The sequence below is a fragment of the Haliotis asinina genome, chromosome 15, assembly GCF_037392515.1.
Source record: "Haliotis asinina isolate JCU_RB_2024 chromosome 15, JCU_Hal_asi_v2, whole genome shotgun sequence".
Lineage (NCBI taxonomy): Eukaryota > Metazoa > Mollusca > Gastropoda > Lepetellida > Haliotidae > Haliotis > Haliotis asinina.
The window spans coordinates 13,506,608-13,526,360 of NC_090294.1; the positions used below are offsets into that span (position 1 = coordinate 13,506,608).

Below are 19,753 nucleotides of genomic sequence, written 5' to 3' on the forward strand. Positions count from 1 at the left end.
AGTTTACTTTTACGCCGCACTCAGCAATATTCCAGCTAAGTGGAGGCAGTCTGCAAATAATCGAGTCTGGCACAGAAAATCCGGGGATCAACAGCATGATCTGTGCAACTGGGAATCGGTGACATGTGTCAACCAAGTCAGCGAGCTTGACCACACGATCCCGTTAGTCGCCTCTTACGACAAGCTTAGTCGCCATTCACGGCCGGCATGGGTTGCTGAAGGCATATTCTACCCCGGACCTTCAAGGGTCCCAGCTTACGAAATTGGGAGAAAGGGTGTAGTTCTTTCATGATGCCGCAAATATCAAAGTCTAGTGGGAACTGTTTATGCTCAATCAGTGAAAGCCAAGGAAAATAACAATAGACCTAGCCTCATTAAATGTGGCTATTTTGTACAAGAAGTTCGTATTTTGTCCTGGCCTTAACAATCAATGAATTATGGACTTGTGAAGAGATTTCCCCTCCACTGACAATGTTTAAGGTATCATCAATTAATAACAACAGGCAGATGAAAACCATATTGACATACGATTATTTCCAGAACTGTCTTCAATGTTTGTCAGTAAAAATAAATTTATCACATTATCGAAAGGTAGAAGCAGTGATATTGTAGTACATACTAAACGTGATGACAGTTCATGCTCTGTTAACTTGTAACTGAAACGCTGTAATCAGAATCTGATTATCGTTATGCCAGATAAGCCAAACCGCCTGACCTTATCCAACCGGGTACCTATTTTCTGCCCGGTGAACAGAGGCAATTTTGAATAAACTCACTTGTCTAAGGTGTGACCACATGTGCTTCGAGGCATAACTTACGAACTACTGGCATGGTGGACGAGCTGGCTGAAGCACCTGGCTAGTGATCCAGCGAGCTTGAGGTGAAAGGATCGAGGCCACCTGTGACCGGGTGTAAAACCTTGGAGTCGTTTTGTGTACAGACTCTTTCAGTGTTGTCACAACCACTAGTGTACAGTAAGAACCCACACATCCGTTGGTATATGAACAGATGGTGGCCACGTGAATACGTGCATACACCTACTTGCGGGTACAGCAACCTGCAGTAAACGTGGACTAAGTGCTGTGACTGTGTCCCAGTTCACCTAGCTGTGAATGGGTACCTCGTAAGGATGGGAACGCCACATTAACACGGTGCTCCTAGCGGCTGCAAGAAGTTGGGCCGCAGGGAGTTGAGATTGATAAATGTGACGTATTAGACTGCAACATGCTATAATAATTCGTTGTTGGGCAGGAACAAAGTCTTAGAAACTCTCAGGAGTCAGGCTGCCAAACACGGTCACCCACACAAGGACTGTCCGAGCGCGATGTTGTTGAACGTCAACTGATAGAAAGTCTTACAAAGTGTTTATTGCGCGAAAGGCCTTTGGCCTGTATACAAACCATATATACAATATGTGAGTCTATTCATGCTGTTGTAATCATTCATTCAATTATTAGAAACATGGATATTAACATTCAGTGTGCAGGTAGAATGACAATAGAATGTCTTAGTTTCAGTGCGTGATGTACATATAATGCCAGATCAGACAAAATTGCTTTATTTTTGGAAGCCATGAGATTATCGAAAACGGTATAACTGACATGATTTGGACAATGATGTTCGCTAAGATATTTTCTTCGCAGTAACTTAAAAGTTGGTCACAAAATCATGAAATGGAATTCATCGTCAATTCCAGAACTACACAAAGGGCATAATCGTAAAGACTATCTATATCACGTTTTCTAGCTTCATTGATCATTAGACTTTTAAGACCCAGCCTAAATCGAACTACTGCATTTCTAGTCTTTCTACCTTGAAGATAAATAATTTTCAGGTTCTAAAGTATCTTTAAAATAGACATAGTTGGCATAACGTGAGCTGCCTCTTAAAGTAGATACCCAGTCGTGCCTGACGTTATCAATCAAACCTTGACGAAAATCGGTGATGAACGTATCAACATTTTCCAGAGATTGAGAGAGAAATATATATCCAAAACCAAGAGAGAAGATTAACATACGGATGTGAGAAGGCCAAGTGACTATTGCCAAGATTATCATAATGCAATGGCATGTTGTAAGCAAGTTTAGGGGAGCGATGTGCTGGCATTCTTAAAATTCTAATCCAAAATCGAACACACTCTACGCTAGTAATCACATATAAAGGGTAGCGTCCGCATTTTTCGTTTACCATGGCAATTGGTGTAGACAATCAAATGTTTAAAAACTTCCATTCTCACATAACATCCATTCTAGTGTATCCCCAAATTTCGGAACAATAAGTGAGTATAGGCTGGATTTGTGTAACGAATAGTTTAAAAAGCAAATGTGGTGGCACCGTTCCTAGTTTATTAGTTACAGCGAAAACACGCAAAACATCCCTTTTTGCCATAAGTGAAAGATCGAAAGCAGATTTCTTTACATTCATTGAACTGTTGAAGAGCAAAATAAGATTTTTATAAGCCTTCGTTAAAGAAATGCTTGTTGCTTTGTAAAACCAGATCTCTTTTGCAGAGAGGGGTCCACCTCTACGAAATACAAGAATTTTAGTTTTGTTCATATTAACAGCAAGACCACATTCGTCACTATGAGACGCTAAGATATTAATTTGATTTTGTAACCCAACAACTGACCGTATAAGAAACTAATATCACATCAGAAAGAGTAACAGTAAAATGTCATCAGTGCCAGGAAACAATTGAATGCCATGTTTGCCCTTGTCTTGTATTTTCTCAGACGATTCATTAATAAAAACGAGAAAAGAATCGGACTAAGAACACAACCTTGCCTAATTCCAACTGGGCAATCAAAGAAATCAGTTAGGTCATCTTTACATTTGACACAAGCTGTCACATTAGAATACATGGGCTTAACCATTCTGTACATTTTGCCATTTAGTTTTCTAAGGCATTCAAGCAACTTAACATGATCCACAGAGTCAAACGCTTTCTTAAAATCAACAAATGCTATATACATTTTATGTTTACGAAATAACAGTTGCTTTGTGATAATGGCATAAGACGTGAATACATGATCTTGAATGGAATAATCTTTCCGAAAACCAGCCTGTGTTTCAGGGATAATATGTTAGACCACATTGTAAGTTTTGAATTAAAAATACTTGCAAAAACCTTGGCTAAAATACTGATAATCGAAGTACCTCTATAATTATCTGGATCATTTGTCTTACCAATTTTATGTATGGTTGTGGTGACAGATTTAGCCCATTCAGCTAGGTACACGCCTCTGTCAAATAATTGGCTGAAGCATTTAGTCAAAAACGGCTGAAAGCTACACAATGATGATTTCAGCATTTCTGGTAGAACGATCTAAACCCGCAGATTTCCGCGATTTTAGATGGAGAATAGCATTTTCAACTTCCTCCGAGGATTTGGAGCTGTTCAGTAGCATATCATTAGTTCCCTCCATTGAATCCTGAGTATCGTCGACAGCACTGTCATCGCCATACGTGAAGGAGGAAACACGTCGGCGTTGAAAACCTTTTCGAAATGAGTCAACCACTCAGATTTAGACATATTTGGCAGAGGAGGGGAACTGTTCTGAAGATTACGTATCTCTGACCGAAAGACCTAGGGCAATCAAAAGAACTTGTTAGCCTAAAGAGTCTTGTAACTTGAAGATCTGACTTCGCCTGACGGCACAAAGACTTGTAATGGTTTCTGTGCTAACAATATTCTCATTTCTGTAACGCCGAAAACACCTTAACGCCTTATGGACACCAGCTTTAGCAAGCTGTATCTCCCTGTTTGGTCTAAAATGATTTATTGTGAATGTACCTTCTAGTAGTTGATTTTCTCCTCATACAACTGGCAGCATCCATAAGTAGAGAAACAAATTTGTCAAGGGCTGATTCGGTCGGCACTGACATCTAACTCGGCATGTAGCTCACCCCCATAACTTAACGCTGCTGACTGTAGGCTATAGTTAAAACATCTTTTAATGATTCACACCATTTATACCAAATATTATCAACATCCCTTATATCGGACGGGGAGTCAGCAAATGAAGGTACACGTATAAATAGTTAAAGGGGTAAATGGTGTGAATCTGATCTGTCCCACACATTTAAGCTATTAACAAACTCAAAGAAGTCTGATGACCTGCAAAAATAATCATTTTCGCTGGCGCCATTAGTTCCAATAACTGTATACTCGCCTGCACGATCTCCTTCTACACGTCTGTTTAAAATAAACAAATCATATACATAAAACAGATTTAGGAAAATATTTCCAAAGTTATTTGTGATATGATCCTGGGACAATCGATCATTTCCTGGAGTCTGGCCGTCACCTTCCATGTGAGCCTCTTTACCATGACCAGATATGCATGATACTCACGGGTAGGTTTGTTGCCATCACCTGTTTTCGCATTCATATGACCACACGTTACAATATGAGCATCACCAAACTCGGAGATATGTTCTGAGAGAAAACAGTCAAGCTTGTACAAATGACAGTTCGTGTCAGAATGTTTGTGATATGCAGATCCTTGCGGGGGATTATCCAAACCCACCAGGTATAGGCGCATTTTAGGACCTGAAACCCTTTTGGTGAACTTTAGAAAATTCAGGTTATCAACATCAGATTGCATGCTTGAACAGTGTAACCATAAACCGCTCCTAACACATACACAAACGCCGCCAGACAGTCTGCCTGACATTGACAACTTTACTGCATTAGCATACTTAGTATATATCATAGTAATCTAGCCTTGTCCAAGAATATCAGTAGCAAAGCAAAAGTTTCTACTAAGCTTCTACTAAGTTTCTACAATATCAAATGTTTTCAAGTACTCGATAAAAGGTTGATCATCAAGTTTACTCGCAACACCACACACATTCCACAAGACCGACAATGTGGTGTTGATTGCACCGGTGATAGAGTTTCCATGACCCCATTCAAAATACTTCGGCCGGCCACACCCCTATATCCTGCTTGAGTTGCTTTTACTGGATTGTCTGGTGGTTCTCGATGATCGCGTCCCCTCTCGTGTCGATGTATTCGGGGTTATGTTCCCATCTGTGCATGGCATGGTGACAAGCCTGCCAGTCATGAAGTACCGAAACAAGCCTTGTTCCTTGGCGTCACGGAGTTTTTGACGTAGTGAGGTCATTAGATGTGAAACACTCTCCTTCTTTCATCACTGGACGTGCTTTTAGTGCTTCGATCTTGTCGCCTGATTCTCTGAACTTGGCAATAAGGGTCTCGGTTTACTAGCATCTGAACGTTTAGGACTGAGACGATGAGCACGAGCATTATCACTGCGTGACCAAGTCTTGACATGAACATGATCATTCAGGATGGGTATAAAAGTATCTTTGCACTTGACATTTGTTTCACCAGGTTCCTCGGCTACGACATAGAGTATTACACTGTCTCTCCTACTGAAAGTCTCTAGTTTATCCAGCTCATCGTCGAACCTTATCACCTGGTCCTGCACCAAATCAATTGTATCAGTGAGCAAGTCAATATCAGCATTCACCACTTCAATATTCTGGTGCATGTTTGTCTGTTCGGATTTCAATTCTGCCATTTGTGATTCCAGGTTACCACATTTGCTATTTAAGCTGTTTACTTCAGTAGTTAGGTCATTCAGATTTCCATTAATACTCTGTTTAAAGTCTTTAAATTGGGTAATTCATTCATCTATTGAATCCTTAAAGGATAAAGGCCCTGGGTTTGATTCCACATCATTTGAACATATAGTTCCGCGGGTAACAACTTCAGCCGGCACCGGTCCACCACCAAGCAAACATCACGATACCCAAGTGCAGTGTGATAGGCACCGTAGAGCTGGTCAAATTCCGATGTGATGACGTCAACAAACAAAATAGTTTGAAATGTTGACTCTTTCGGCAGATAAACAGAAAAATCCTTTGATTGAATGTAGCTAGATAGACATGTTGATACTCCGGTAATGGAGGCGAACACAAGCGCACAAATAAAGAGTCTATGCTGAATATCAGAACTCTGACAGTGGGTGAGTAGTCGCCATTCTGATCAACAACAACTTGCCGAGTGCCACTTGGAATTTTTGAAACACCGATCCGAGCACGGTGCATCTCAATAGATATCATATTTGAACAAACTGAGAACACTAAAGGTTGTTTCAACTCACAGTCAGTAGCTCAGTGTCTGATCGTGCCCTTATTCCCAGTATTTTGGACATTATTTGCGCCGATCACTCACGGCCCACCGTCGCAAGGTGACGTCGCATACACTTGTCAGGCTTTTAACTGATTCGTGACCGGAGGTCCACACACAAGACCCTCCACCTTATTTCAAGCTTTACGATATCTATATTGTCTTATTGCTCAGATTACACCGCAGATATACTGAACACAAGAAAAAACGCTCGAAAAGAAATCTCATAAAAGTTTATGTTTATGTCTTCTATGTAAAAACTTGACCAAAAACCCTTAGTTGCGTTTCTTTTGCTTTGAGCATATACTACTCTTCACTCTTCTCTGTTTCAGATCTTATTCACGGCTGTTATGCTAGTCTCGCCCTCATTATCTATACAGACAGGTAATATTATTGGTAAACGAGTCCATATCATGCCAATTTACAAATAATGTATTTATTTTTATCAATTTTGGGCATCTGTGGTTTACAGAAAAGCATGCCCGAGGCGATTAACGGGATCGGCGGGTTAGGTCTCTGATTTGGTTGACACATGTCATCGTATGCCAATTGCGTAGACCGATGTCAGTCATTGGAGTATCTGGTCCAGATTCGATTATTTACAAGCTACCGCCATATAATTGGAATATTGCTGATTGCGGTGCCAAACAAGAAGCCAATCAGCGTACAGTATGTTGGAAATATACATGCGGGAAAGACAAATACGATGTTACGAATGTCACAATAAGTTGGTTCTTCCTTGTGTTACCAATATCTATCTCGGTACTGAGTACGTTATTTATAGGGTAGAACATAACATACTAACTAAATTACACACAAAGGAACATGTTAATGTATGTTGAAAGTGGATATTTGTGACAAGAGACAACGCGAATATAAAGTCAACTAAAGCGCATTTGAAAACCAAACCCTTTGAGGCATGATATAAATATATTTTCAGCTACTGGTCTCCCTTTCTGGGTGTCTGTCGTCATAGTAGGTCTGGTTGGAATAATCTACACCTCCATTGTAAGTACAATGCATATACAGTCGAACCCCGTTTACTCGGTCCCCACATATCCGAAAACCCCGCCTCCCCGACGATTTTTATGTGAAACGAAGCTTACGTTCATTAATTGCACTCGCTTAACCGGACCCCGCGCTTCCGGACCCGGATGGCGAATTTTCAAAGCAGTCCCATAGATTTGCTTTTTTGATCCAGTTAACCGGACGTCTCGCTATCCGGACGATTTCCGAGTGAAACCAAAACGTTCGCATAAAGGGGGTTCGACTGTACAGGGGCGGTTGGACAACCCTGTGCTTAAATCGTCAAGCTCCCATATGGGTACCAAATGTGAAGCCCATTGCTGGTGATGTTCCTGTAACATTGCTGAAAGCTGAGTAAAACCATACCCACTCACTCAAGTTTGGTCTGGTCCAATCTGTCTAATGCCGGGCAAAAACTAAAAAGTGTGTAATGGTTTGGGTTTATTCTAAATATATATGCTTCTTCTTATTCTAGTTCGTCTGCCCATTATTATCATGTTACAGGTTAACTTGACACGTGAAGATCCGAAGTGATTTTCAGTAGCCTATGTTTGTTAAACAAGAGGCAAGGAACGGGATAGGGTGGTCAGGGTCACTGACATGTTTGACACATGTCATCGTGTCCTAGTTGGGTAGATCGATGCTCATGTTGTTGATCATTGGGTTGTCTGGTCCAGACTCTATTATTTACAGACCGACGTCATTATACATAAATATTCCTGAGTGCGGCATAAAACTGCACTCACTCACAGATGAACATAATTACATGAACTAGTGAAATGTAATGTTATATAGTGTTACAGTTGTATAATGGTATCCTGTTTGTAGGGAGGGATCCGGGGTGTTGTCGTGGTTGATGTATTCCAGACAGTTATCATCATCGTCGGTGTGATAGCTATTCTAATCAAGGTAAGCTATTGTCCTGCAAAATACACAAACCGACGGGCAAAAACAAGTTCCACTTAAAAAATTTAAGCGATGGAAAATTTACAAACTTAACTGAATAGTACTATGATCAAAGCAGTCTGTGAAATACTAAAAAAATCGGTTGAAAACATAATTCTGATAAATATTTACAAAGCTGTTTTACCTTTTGTGCCCAAAAGTGTTCCGTCGGACAGGCCAGTTTTGTTTCGCTGCTGTCATACCATACATATCTCTGCATTGACCGTTAAATATCTTGACACCCTTTCACCATACCAAACCATTAAGTATATTGTTCAGAGTACAAACAGCCACATGCGTCATGTTTTCGGCTATCTGCTTAGTGCATTGGTGATACAGGCGGCTTGGAGAAATCGCTGGAGTTGGCCAAAGAAGGCGGGAGGATAACTCCTGGCAAGTAAGTATCTGATCACTCATATGGGGACAACGGACAATCCTTACATTCGTCCCTTGTCGCCGATGTTTTGACGAATCTCTGTGTTTTTCTCTTCTCCCACCATTACATGGAAACAAAGGTGCCGTTTTCAAATGTCTCTTCTTTATCTGTGCAGTTTTGACTTCGACCCCCGAGAACGTCACTCCTTCTGGGCACTAGCGATAGGAGGGACATTCACATTCTGCGCTTACTCATTCGACCAGTCAGCGATTCAAAGGATTTGTGCTTTACCAACTATTACTAGGGCAAGGGTGTAAGTTTCTAGAAATTATCCATTTTGCTTTACATTATGCTTGTGTTACCTGTGAACTTGTATCGTTGAGATAATTCATCATCCGAATACCTGCAATAGTAATTTCTTTTCATGTTTACATCAAATAGATCCATGGGAAAGGAAAAGGTGAATCTGAAAGAAGTTGTTGTAAAATCCTTGTAAATTTACAAATATTTGCTTTGTAGATATATGAATTTTACAAAATTTAAAAGTACGCGAATTTGTAAATTTTGCTATTATGTCCTTTACAAAATTGCACATTAAAAATAATTTCTCATGTTCTGTTCCAATTCTCAACAAGACAGTATTCCAATAGTCCCAAGGACTTAATGCCAGATCCAGATTTGTGGCCAGTTGTAACAGTAAAGTTGCGCCAGGTCACAAGTGTAGACAGACGGAAAACTCAGCTAGGGCAGAAAATTCCTATGTCGCACATTCTTGATGATTCCTTGCCTGCTTGTTTGTTAGTTACTGTGTTTATGTACCACACTGAAATCAGCAGTCCTCTATCATGTAATGACAGCCTGCACATAACCAGGACTGGAACGCACAGTCCAGGTATTGCATTCAATAATATAGAACCTCGCGTTTCGGATACAATGATACGCCACCATCCAAGACATGGAGCTCTCTCTACTGTCGATCCATAGCGTCTTGTCAAATGTTGAAGCCGCACCGGAGCTGTCGTGGTATCCCAAATACTCAACTCAATGAACTTTGCAAACTTGTACATTTTAATTGTTTTCCTTATGCTGGTTCCTCTGTTTGGGAAAGTCACTATGTCGTCATTACTTATTGTGGTATGATACAACAAATCAAACCATGGGTGTTAATGTGCCTCTCCTTATCGTATTATGTAGCATTATGATTATATACTTTGAAATATAAGGAAAACATTGCGCCACCTGTTGAATATGGACCCGTGGCGTAGATCTTCAGTAAACAATGCTTTTCCTAAGAGGCGAGGTGGTCAGGCTCGCAGATTTGGTTGACACATGTCATGGTATTCATGGTATCCCAGCTGTGTAGTTCGATGTTCATGCTGTTGATCACTGGTCTGTCTTAACCTGACGTGACTGTTTACAGATCGCCGCCATGAAATTGGAATATTGCTGATTGCGGCGTTGGACAACAAGTACTCGATCACTGTTGAATATAAAGTCATGGGATGTGAAAGTAACGAGATATTTCGCATCTGCCCCACATGACTCATACGCATTAACATATTGCAGCATACTCTCGTGGTATAAAGAGCCTCGTTAATGTTTCATAGACTTTAGGTTTGATCTTTGGCCAGGTTGGCGGTTGTGTCGATGTCTCTGTTAGAAGAAATACATCATCAATTGCAGCATTTTCAATGTTCATCCACACCTCTTTGTCCTATGTTATTTTATGTACGCTTTGTTAAACATTCAATAATGCTTCACGTTATTATTGAGTGAGTGAGTAATTTAGTGAGATGAGTTTTACGCCACACTAAGCAATATTCCAGCTATATGGTGGTGGTCTGTAAATAATCGAGTCTGGACCAGGCAATCCAGTGACAACATGAGCATCGATCTGCGCAATTGGGACCTGATGACATAGGAAGCAGGGGTTGCTGAAGGCTTATTCTACCCCGGAACCTTCACTTGTCCTTCATGTTCTTAAAATTGTATGGTGCTAGCCTTGTCAGCAAATACTCTCTGAAATCACATTTTCAGTAATCGTTTCATTAAATTTTGGACATTATGTTACCTTTTCACGTCTGTCCTCTGGTCGGATGATAGAGGATGGTAACGACGTTCCAATCGTAACGCATTCCACCACACTGAAATAACAAGTAGCAAACAAATGACGATATTTTACCCACAGCGCATACATGGGCAACATGCTTCTGGTTGCCCTCTACATAACCTGTGTGTGCTTCATGGGGGTACTGGCTTACAGCTACTTTGCTGCTACAGGGTGTGACCCCTTCAAGGCTGGCATCCTGACTAACAGAAACCAGGTAAACAACACACGTGTATCTTCTTGTTGAAGGTCACATGCAACGTAAAACACAACTTTGCAGATTCTGATACCTTTCGGTATGCACTTACCGAAACAGATCATCAAAAATGCCTATTCAACCTATAAAGTTGAAAAAAGTCCGCGAAATCAGAGTTCAAACGATTCACCAATTTCCCCCAGCGCTGGGGGAAAGAGTGGTTTCAACAGCTGTGCTGCACTGCGCCTATAACGCATGCGCAGTGAATAGGTTCGCGGAGCTTGAAACAGTATGCATGCCCGGAGTATGAGTCTAATCATGGTTGTGTACACAAATAAGTAAATAATCTACTCCTTACTTAGAAAAGGTGTTGATCGTGGTAAGCAGGCCTGTCACAGAGAAAGCTTAATGTCTGGTTTATTGACGCCTATATGTCTGTCTGCCTGTCTGATAAGGACAATATGCAATACACAGCTTCAATCCTTGACCACATGCAATTTGAACTTAACACCTATCAGACTATACGACATAAACAAAATAAATTGATTTATGACTCGTGCACCCGAGTCCTGTCTCTGCCACATTATGTAATTAGACAGGTGTTATACTTGTACACATGACATGTCTGTGGGTTGCAAACAAACTACATCCATTTTTCACGGATGCCTGGATCTGACGGAAACTGGTGCAAACTCTTGTCAGTTTCCAGTCCTGCTTTGTGCTAGGACGAATGACAGATTCCAGCCACGCAGTAGTTCACCATCTGTACTGGGATGATTTTTTATTTGATCGAAAGCAAATTCAGGGAACATGTTTTTACAAAACCCAACATCTCTATATACATTCTTTATGGATAACAACTTCTTCTAATGTGCATGATTTTGTTTGACAGCAGTATATGAATCCATACTGAAACGATGCATCAAGTACAATAAAAGAAGTTGTTATCCACAAAGAATTTTACCTTCTTGTGACTCGCCATACTTCTAAAATTCTCATGAAACAGATCACCTTTCTGTACACACAATGAACCCTCAGCGTATCAGCAAATGAACCAGCCAATCAGAAGCCGTCGCTACACATAAGTGCACGCCCAGCCGCCATGACTGGGTTCGATCTCCCGACGGCTTCGTTTCGACGTTTGTTTTTTACAAGCAGCAATGTATCTTATGTCATGAATAAGTGATGATTGTGTTTTAATTCGATTTTTGGTTGCATGCGACCTTTAATATACATTCTTGTGCATAAAAATGTTCAGTAACAGGACTAATCAAAACAGTTGTTTGAAAGATGGACATTTATTCCAGCAATACTCCAGCCATTTCATGGCGGGGGACATCAGAAATAGGCATCACGCATTGTACTCATGTGGGGAATCAAACCCGAGTCTTCAGCGTGACGAGTGAACGTACCAACCACTAGGCTAACCTCCAGCTTGCAAGAAGAGCGAAATAATCGATTATCAGTCCGTCTTGAAATAATAGTGTAGTTCTACGTTAATACATTTGGATATACATCAACAGTTCTTAACTTGTTGATTCGTAACTTATTACTATACTTTCAGCTGATGCCTTTCGTTGTGCTGGAATTGTTTAGGGATCTCCAAGGCATGCCTGGTTTGTATCTGGCCACTATATTCAGCGCTGCACTGAGGTACGTCCTGCAGGTGCACACAGAACTGTTTCATGTGAGATTTTCAAAACCCACTCATTCACCTCAAGCTTATTGTTGTTAATACATGCACCTATAGAGGGCTGTATACATGTACTGCAGTGCCAATCTGTGACTGATAGAAATTGATAGTGTGAGTGAGATTTGCTTTACGTCGCAATACTCAATGCTGATTGAAAATGAAACGCAAAGGAAACTTCACATCTGTTTGAAAATGTTTGAGCTTTAACTGAAAATCCTCCCGCAAAGTAAATCTGTATTCACTTTGCACCTATATTGCTGCGGGTGTTTTCAGTACCTTGTCGTCAGTTACCAATGGACTGGCCGCAAACACTGTTGAGGACATTCTGAAGTGGCCTTTTGAGCGGTGCAAAACCAAAGAGTCCGTGAAATTGATTGTTGCAAAAATATCAGGTATGATTTGATAAAAACGTTAGAGTAAGGTGAGAAGTGTGGAGGTCAGCTTCTCTGTTGCGAGGGTCAAAGCTGAAAGAAGGACTGATTGACCTGATGAGGGAGTAAATGTATTCAAACCGAACCGTTGTGTTACCATAAGAAAGTTGACTTCCTAGCACCCTGCCACCTTTTTGTGTATCACTTCTAAATGCTGTTCAAAGACTTCACAAAGGTTCACGAAGGGTTGTGGTTAAACATATCATGACGTGGATGACATCTTTATCCCGTTTGTCCTTAACGAATGGATGTTCAGCAGAATACACACACTCAAGGTGTTCGTGAAAGTGTTGAGTTACCGGACATTTAAGCTTCCACGCCCACTGTATCCATTAGCAGCATACCAAATACACGGTTTGGCAGTTGGTACCTTTTGCCAGTAGTGTTGTATTGAATAGTGGAAATGTGTTGAATAAACACTATAAGACCCCTAGTTAATATGCTGAAATTTATAGTTACTGGAATGTGCTTACATGCGGTGTTTGCTTTGTTACAGTGTGGTTTTATGGAGGTTTATGTATTGGCTTGGCATTCCTGGCGCGGACTTTACCTGGAACTTTGATTCAGGTGAATTTTGTAAAGTGATTTTCATACTCGATCCGAAACATAATTTTGTGGTGACACTCAGGTATTTGGTTTCAGAAATAGGGTGACCGAAGAAATAATTATTGTCTATTGAACTGTTTTTTTAAATGCTGACGTTTTGTTTTAAGAAATGATCACGTTACAGGAACTTGTTAGAAACTGTTACAGCTATGGGCATGGTGGCAATTGTTTACTGATTTGAAAAAACAGGTTTTAAACACTAACCAATTCAATATTGATCTAAATGTTCTATATTTCGTGCACTAGCAAGCAAGGATAAGTTGGACCGGCGCAGAAAACATGTGTACGACAAGTAGGCGTTGCACCGCAGTGCATTTAGTTTGTGAATGAGAGAGCAGATGTATACTAGTGCACGTGCAGCGCATGACGATGAAAATGATTTCGCACGAAGCTGCAGACGCCTTGCTCATAACACAGGCCATGCGCTTCACCCATTGCACTACAGTTGTTCGCGGACAACCTGGAGCCCCTTCGCTCACAATGCAAGCGCCAGTGGGCTGCGCTCGTACATCCTAATACGGGTTAATTGTCAGGTACGTAGGTGCTCAACTTATCTTTGTTTGCCAGTATGTGGTTCTGAAGTGAAATAGTGGTTTCAGTAACCCTTATCTCCCCTGTGAAGATGCCGGTCACTATATGTTTTAAAAGGATCATGTTTAGAATTCACTATCGACTAATGTTATCGGGTAGTCAGACTCGCTGATGCAAGTCCATTTGTCATTGAATGATGCTCATGACACCACTCACTGGTTTGTCTGGTCATTTACAGAGCATTGGACTTGGCGTAAATGGGCATAGGACTTGCCCACTGAGTGAAAATAACATTCCTCTTCAATATTTCAGCTTACATTGGGCTTCCTTGGAGCTTGCGGTGGACCGGTACTGGGCGTGTTCTCACTGGGGGCGTTCATACCCTGGACAAATAAAATCGTAAGTAATATCTTCACACTGATACCGTAAAGGCAGTCCTTGTCAATTCCACTCATATGTAAAAGCTTTGGTAGTCCCTTTGAAATATGTGCAAATTGCTTAAAAGGGGGTGCAAATATCTAAAAGCAGGAAAATACAGTATACTTGTGCTTTCATTTATTTTCTGCACACCCTGATTATGCTCAATCGATAACGATATCATTTGAATGTTACACAATCATGCTTAGGTAAAAGTCATTGACTTGTACATCGCCGTTAAGCCCTTTGAAATATGTGCAAATTGCTTAAAAGCAGGTGTAAATCTCTAAAAACATGAATAAATGAATACATTTTACCCTGCCAATCACTTAAGCTTTGCATGCTGGTGAGACATGTTCATTAGCAAGGAAATTACGGTCACAATTCGGAAAGGAAATTCTATGGAATGTAATTGTGAGAGGTCGTTAACTTACCGTTAAACAGTAAATACATTTTGAAGCGAGTCTACTGGAGAATATGACAGCAGGTCACCATTTGCCATTGTAATGTTTATTCCTCGCTCCCATTCAGCATTACGTCATTTTTCGTTCAGGGAGCCTTATCAGGACTGATTGCCTCGTTTGTAGTGAACATGTGGCTGAGCATCGGAGCAGCGTTGTACGGATTAAAACCTGCAGCCCTTCCCCCAGCACCTGGCAACTCCTGTCACGTTCTCTATCCGGCCTACGTTAACGGCCTAAACATCTCTACAACCTCTCCGACACTGCTGAATATGACAACCACGACGGTATCGCCCAGGTACCCGTTTCCCTCTATATGAAGTGTAGAATATAACTATAATAATAATACTAATCTGGATGTCTATTGTGCAGACCCAATACTTAGAAAACACCATGTACACGATTACAATACCACTGATACAGCGTTACTGAAAAAATACATAATTACTTCTTGCAGCAACGTCATCCCCTACAAAGGACATCCATTTTACGACATCTCCTACCAGTACTACGGATTGACAGGATGGCTTGTGTCGTTCTTCATTGGGCTGCTGATAAGCCTTGTGACGTGTATGTAGGCAAGTCTAGTTCTATCACGTTTGTGCATGACTTTAATATCTTCGCACTTGTTGAACTATACGTGGGATACATATATAGGTGTATTGTGTTTGTTTTACACCGCACTCACCAATATTCCAACTATATGTCAGCAGTCTGTACATAATCAAGTGTGGATCAGACAATCTAGTGATCAACGTCATGGACATCAATCTGCTCAATTGGAATAGGGTGATATGTGTGAACTAAGTCAACCGGATCCCATTAGTTGCCTTTTGCGACATGCATAGGTTGATTAAAACCAATTCAAAACCGGATGTTCACCTTCCCTCCAACGGTTGTGTTACAGATAGAATGTATCCCCCGATCACAGACGAAAGGCTGCTGATTCCTGTTGCCAGACTACTTTGGAACATGAAGGGAAATCACAACTCTCAACCCGTAAGTACTGATATGATACACTCATCTCTTAAAACTGAATACACAGATACTCTGTCTGGTGGAAACGAGAATGGTTATTCCCTACATTCTTGTTACAAGTGTTTACACAACAAGTGTCTCGTTTACTGTCTAACGGCGGTCAGTAAATATTCCAGTGATCAACAGTGTGAGCATCGATCTGCACGACAGGGATGACATTATTCAACCAAGTCAACGAGTCTGACAACCCGATACCGTTATGTCACGTAAACAGCTCCGTTCAAAAGGATAACTTAAACATTTAATACGTTCTGGCAGGATTACATTTTTGTCTACTTCAATTATCAAGACATTATGACTGCTGCAACAAATTCTTACATTTTCAGGAGGAGGAAAAGAAAGCCACCACTTTGCAATCCCCATCTCATGCGTCTTCCTTGCCGCCGAAGCTGGATAGAGAATCTGATAGCAAGGGTGGTCATGTATGGAGTATTAGATTGTGATGATGGTAAAACTTGTAAAAGGAATGTGTATGCGCTTGTTATTAGTCTTGTATCATTTTGACAATAAATACTTTTTGCTTATAAAAGTTTAATCAAATCCATTTTCCAAGTTGACACTCTCTTTCGCCTGTTTGATATAGGTTATTCACTAATGTTTAGAGCATGTGCGTATCAAACTATGATTTCGTTATATATGCGAAGGTACTAGATTAAACCAAACTCACCGGTATGCTATAGAGTACCTAGTTAAACCTTTAACTTCACTTTACGAAAACATGTGATTTATGTATTTGACAGATTCTGTCCTTCAATGTGTGGACATGTGCCATTAACAGACATGTCTTCTCTGGAATTCTAAAGCCAAGAAAGAAACGGACAACCATGCTATTCGTTTTTGTTTCAAGTGCACAATGTATCATTTTCGAGTACACATTACTGAAAGACATGAAAGAAAGGCTTATACTACCCTGTAGTATATTATAAGTTGTTCACTGGCCATGAGGGGGACATGGGTTGATGTACCCTCGATGCTTATTTATGTTCGCTGAGGGCGAAGGGACTACATTTTAACGTTTTGCCAACATATATTTCCTGGAATGCGAGGCAAATCTTATCGTAACTATCGCTAGATTTCGCAGACGACTCAAGGAAAACAGATCTAGGGTTATCTCCCTTCCATTGATTTGCATTCGCAAAACATCGGTAATTTCCGTGATTCAATGTTATTCGAGATAAAGAAAAACTACCGCAAAGTACCGAATGAGTTGCAATTGGCAGTGGGGTACATTGAAATGTACATGCTTGTAAGTGGGGTACATTGAAAATAATAGAAGAGCACTTAGCCAAGCTGAAAACGACATTTATGTGTGAGGTAAGATAAATAATTACGTAGAAAATATTAAGTCATATAACAAATTATTTCGTTTGAGCTTGTATGTGTGTCTGTTGTAATGCGAAACGTGCAATTGTCTATGTCTTTGGCAGAATCTGACATTCGATGTGTCCCATCTTAAAAATGTCTGTGGAATTCTCAAAACAAGACAGAAATGGGGAATCAAGTATACATATTAATCATTTTCGTTTCCAGTACACAATGTATTATTTTCAAGTTTACATTACTGAATACATTAGTTAAGACATAAGTAGGTTATACGTGAAACTAACAGAGTGTCGACAGTATGCAGACATTGTAGTACATATACTTGCGTAGTATATACTTAATCATATAACACATTGTTAAATTTGTGTATACCTTTATTGTATTGAAAGCGAAATGTATAATAGCTCCGCCGAAATAATGAACAGGCAGTATGACAAGGTTACAACAAAAGACGATCTTAGAAAACACATATGTGAGTAGACTTTAATGACCAAATTCAAACCGTAGCATGACAGGGGACACTACCAAGGTATTCACAGATGTAGGGATTCAAACGTCTGTAGCCAACGATGTAACAATTGTGCTATCCTAACGGCCCCTTAACTAACAAAGCAAGTAAGAACAGGAAGGAATGTAGTCCGTGTTGATTTTAGGGGTAAAAGGCTTTATGACCAATGATATAAATTCCTGAAAGTAATTTAGCATTTGGTTGTCTGGTCATATGTTGGCCACCCGAACTGATTCCATGACTTATTTCTGATTTCGGTATTTGGAATAGTCTCGATTTGTGCTGCATTATTGTACTAAACAATGTATTTTATGGTTTCATACGCTGTACTGAATAAATAAACTATCTGTAAAGTTATGTTCGTTCACATCGTGATTTATACGCTTTAAGCCCCGTTCACATGCAAGTGTTTGCACACTTACGTATAAATGCATATATGAGAAAATTCTACATACGTGTGTAAATGTGTCATGTGAACGCACTTTCGAGAATCCCTCGTATGTAAACAAACATTAGGAGGAAATTTACATGTGGTCAGGACCAGGAGCAAACGTATATTTACACATGTGCAAAGGGCAAGGCATGATAAGGGTGCTTGTTTTACCCACAAACAGAATTGGCTGAAGACATGTTAATTTATAGAAAAATGGTAGATTTGCATATAAATGCTATTTCTTGTATTTTCTGAGGCGTAATTTCACTGCATGAGGTTTTATAAATTCCCTCGAAAAACAAAAAGTCTGAAATATCAGTGTCCCATAATGACTTATTTACAACTATCATTTTATTCACATACAAATAACAGCCTATTAATTATGTAAACAATGTCTATATAAATCACATGGTTTTAACTGCAAGGGGCCTAATTCGGTTTGAAAAACATTGTGAACAAGTAATTCAATTACTTCCCAGTTGTTTACCAAAAATCTCATTCTTCACTGCTTCCTTTGCAAATATAAACAATAGCTCTTATGATAACCAGCCTTGTCGCATTACAAATCACAGGGGCCCGTTTTGGGTTTAATTAAATTTCGGGCACAGCTTGTTAAAAGACAATATTCACAACCGCTTTGGGCATACAGTAAACATCTCATGCACACAATATTACAATAACCAATCATTATGCACTAAGAATCACAGGTCTTGTCCTCAAAGGGGCCGGGGCCCATGGAGGGTGAAATTTCATTTTTGGCACAGCTTGATTTTAACAGCAAGTAAGTGTGAAAAGTCAGTATTCAAAAATCTTCACAGAGTAAGTATTCACTACTCATTCATTCACTGTAAAAATATAACATATCCCCTTTACTCTTCAGCCACACAGGGCAGTTTTTGGTTCAATTCAAGATCCTCTCTCAATTAAAAAACAGATGACTTTATACCCCAAAAACGTTATGATCTAGTTAAGGGTAATATTGCGTTTTTTAGTCTAGTTTTGAAGGTTTATGCAGATTTAATCACCCCTGAAGCATCAGTATTGTTTCTGAAATTTTGTCAAATTTAATTAGAAAACAGTATCTTATAACTCATATTATGCTTACCTTCAACCTCAAGTATAAGTTGCTATCTTCATGAAACTCATGCTGACAGTCGTCAACACAACAACCAACCTTATATATACACAGTCACTGATGCTCGAATATTTGAGCACGATACGACCATCGCCATTAACTGAGAACCTTCTCGTAGAAGTCAACAATTAATCAAAACACATACACACAGGGAGACATTTCCAAAGTGCTACCTTAAAATACTATTAGCATTGAACATTTATGAAACGAAACGTGACCCATAATTACTATCACTCAAAACCCTAAACAATGTGACCCAATAATAATTATCACTTAATCAATAATACAATTTATAGAAAATACACTCTCGTAACAGTGGTTATCGGTAATTGATTGTCAAATTTCCATGAACCAATTGTTTGATTGA

At 39.9% G+C, this 19,753-nt stretch overlaps 1 protein-coding gene across 2 annotated transcripts in view; it reads left to right on the forward strand.

Moving 5' to 3' along the window:
• Positions 1-18,113, forward strand: part of LOC137265625 (sodium-coupled monocarboxylate transporter 1-like) — a 30,416-nt gene extending 12,303 nt beyond the window's left edge. Inside the window, exons 3-16 of one of the 2 annotated variants that reach the window (XM_067801057.1) lie at positions 6,493-6,544; positions 7,101-7,168; positions 8,015-8,095; positions 8,455-8,528; positions 8,683-8,820; positions 10,696-10,831; positions 12,375-12,463; positions 12,777-12,895; positions 13,431-13,501; positions 14,384-14,470; positions 15,042-15,247; positions 15,407-15,519; positions 15,857-15,948; positions 16,314-18,113. In XM_067801057.1, the coding sequence (XP_067657158.1) occupies positions 6,493-6,544; positions 7,101-7,168; positions 8,015-8,095; positions 8,455-8,528; positions 8,683-8,820; positions 10,696-10,831; positions 12,375-12,463; positions 12,777-12,895; positions 13,431-13,501; positions 14,384-14,470; positions 15,042-15,247; positions 15,407-15,519; positions 15,857-15,948; positions 16,314-16,430 (1,443 nt within the window). In that variant the 3' untranslated portion in view covers positions 16,431-18,113. Of the gene's footprint in view, positions 1-6,492; positions 6,545-7,100; positions 7,169-8,014; positions 8,096-8,454; positions 8,529-8,682; positions 8,821-10,695; positions 10,832-12,374; positions 12,464-12,776; positions 12,896-13,430; positions 13,502-14,383; positions 14,471-15,041; positions 15,248-15,406; positions 15,532-15,856; positions 15,949-16,313 lie in introns of those variants that run through there. The other variant, XM_067801058.1, reaches the window with a different exon arrangement.
• Positions 18,114-19,753: the final 1,640 nt, after the last annotated feature.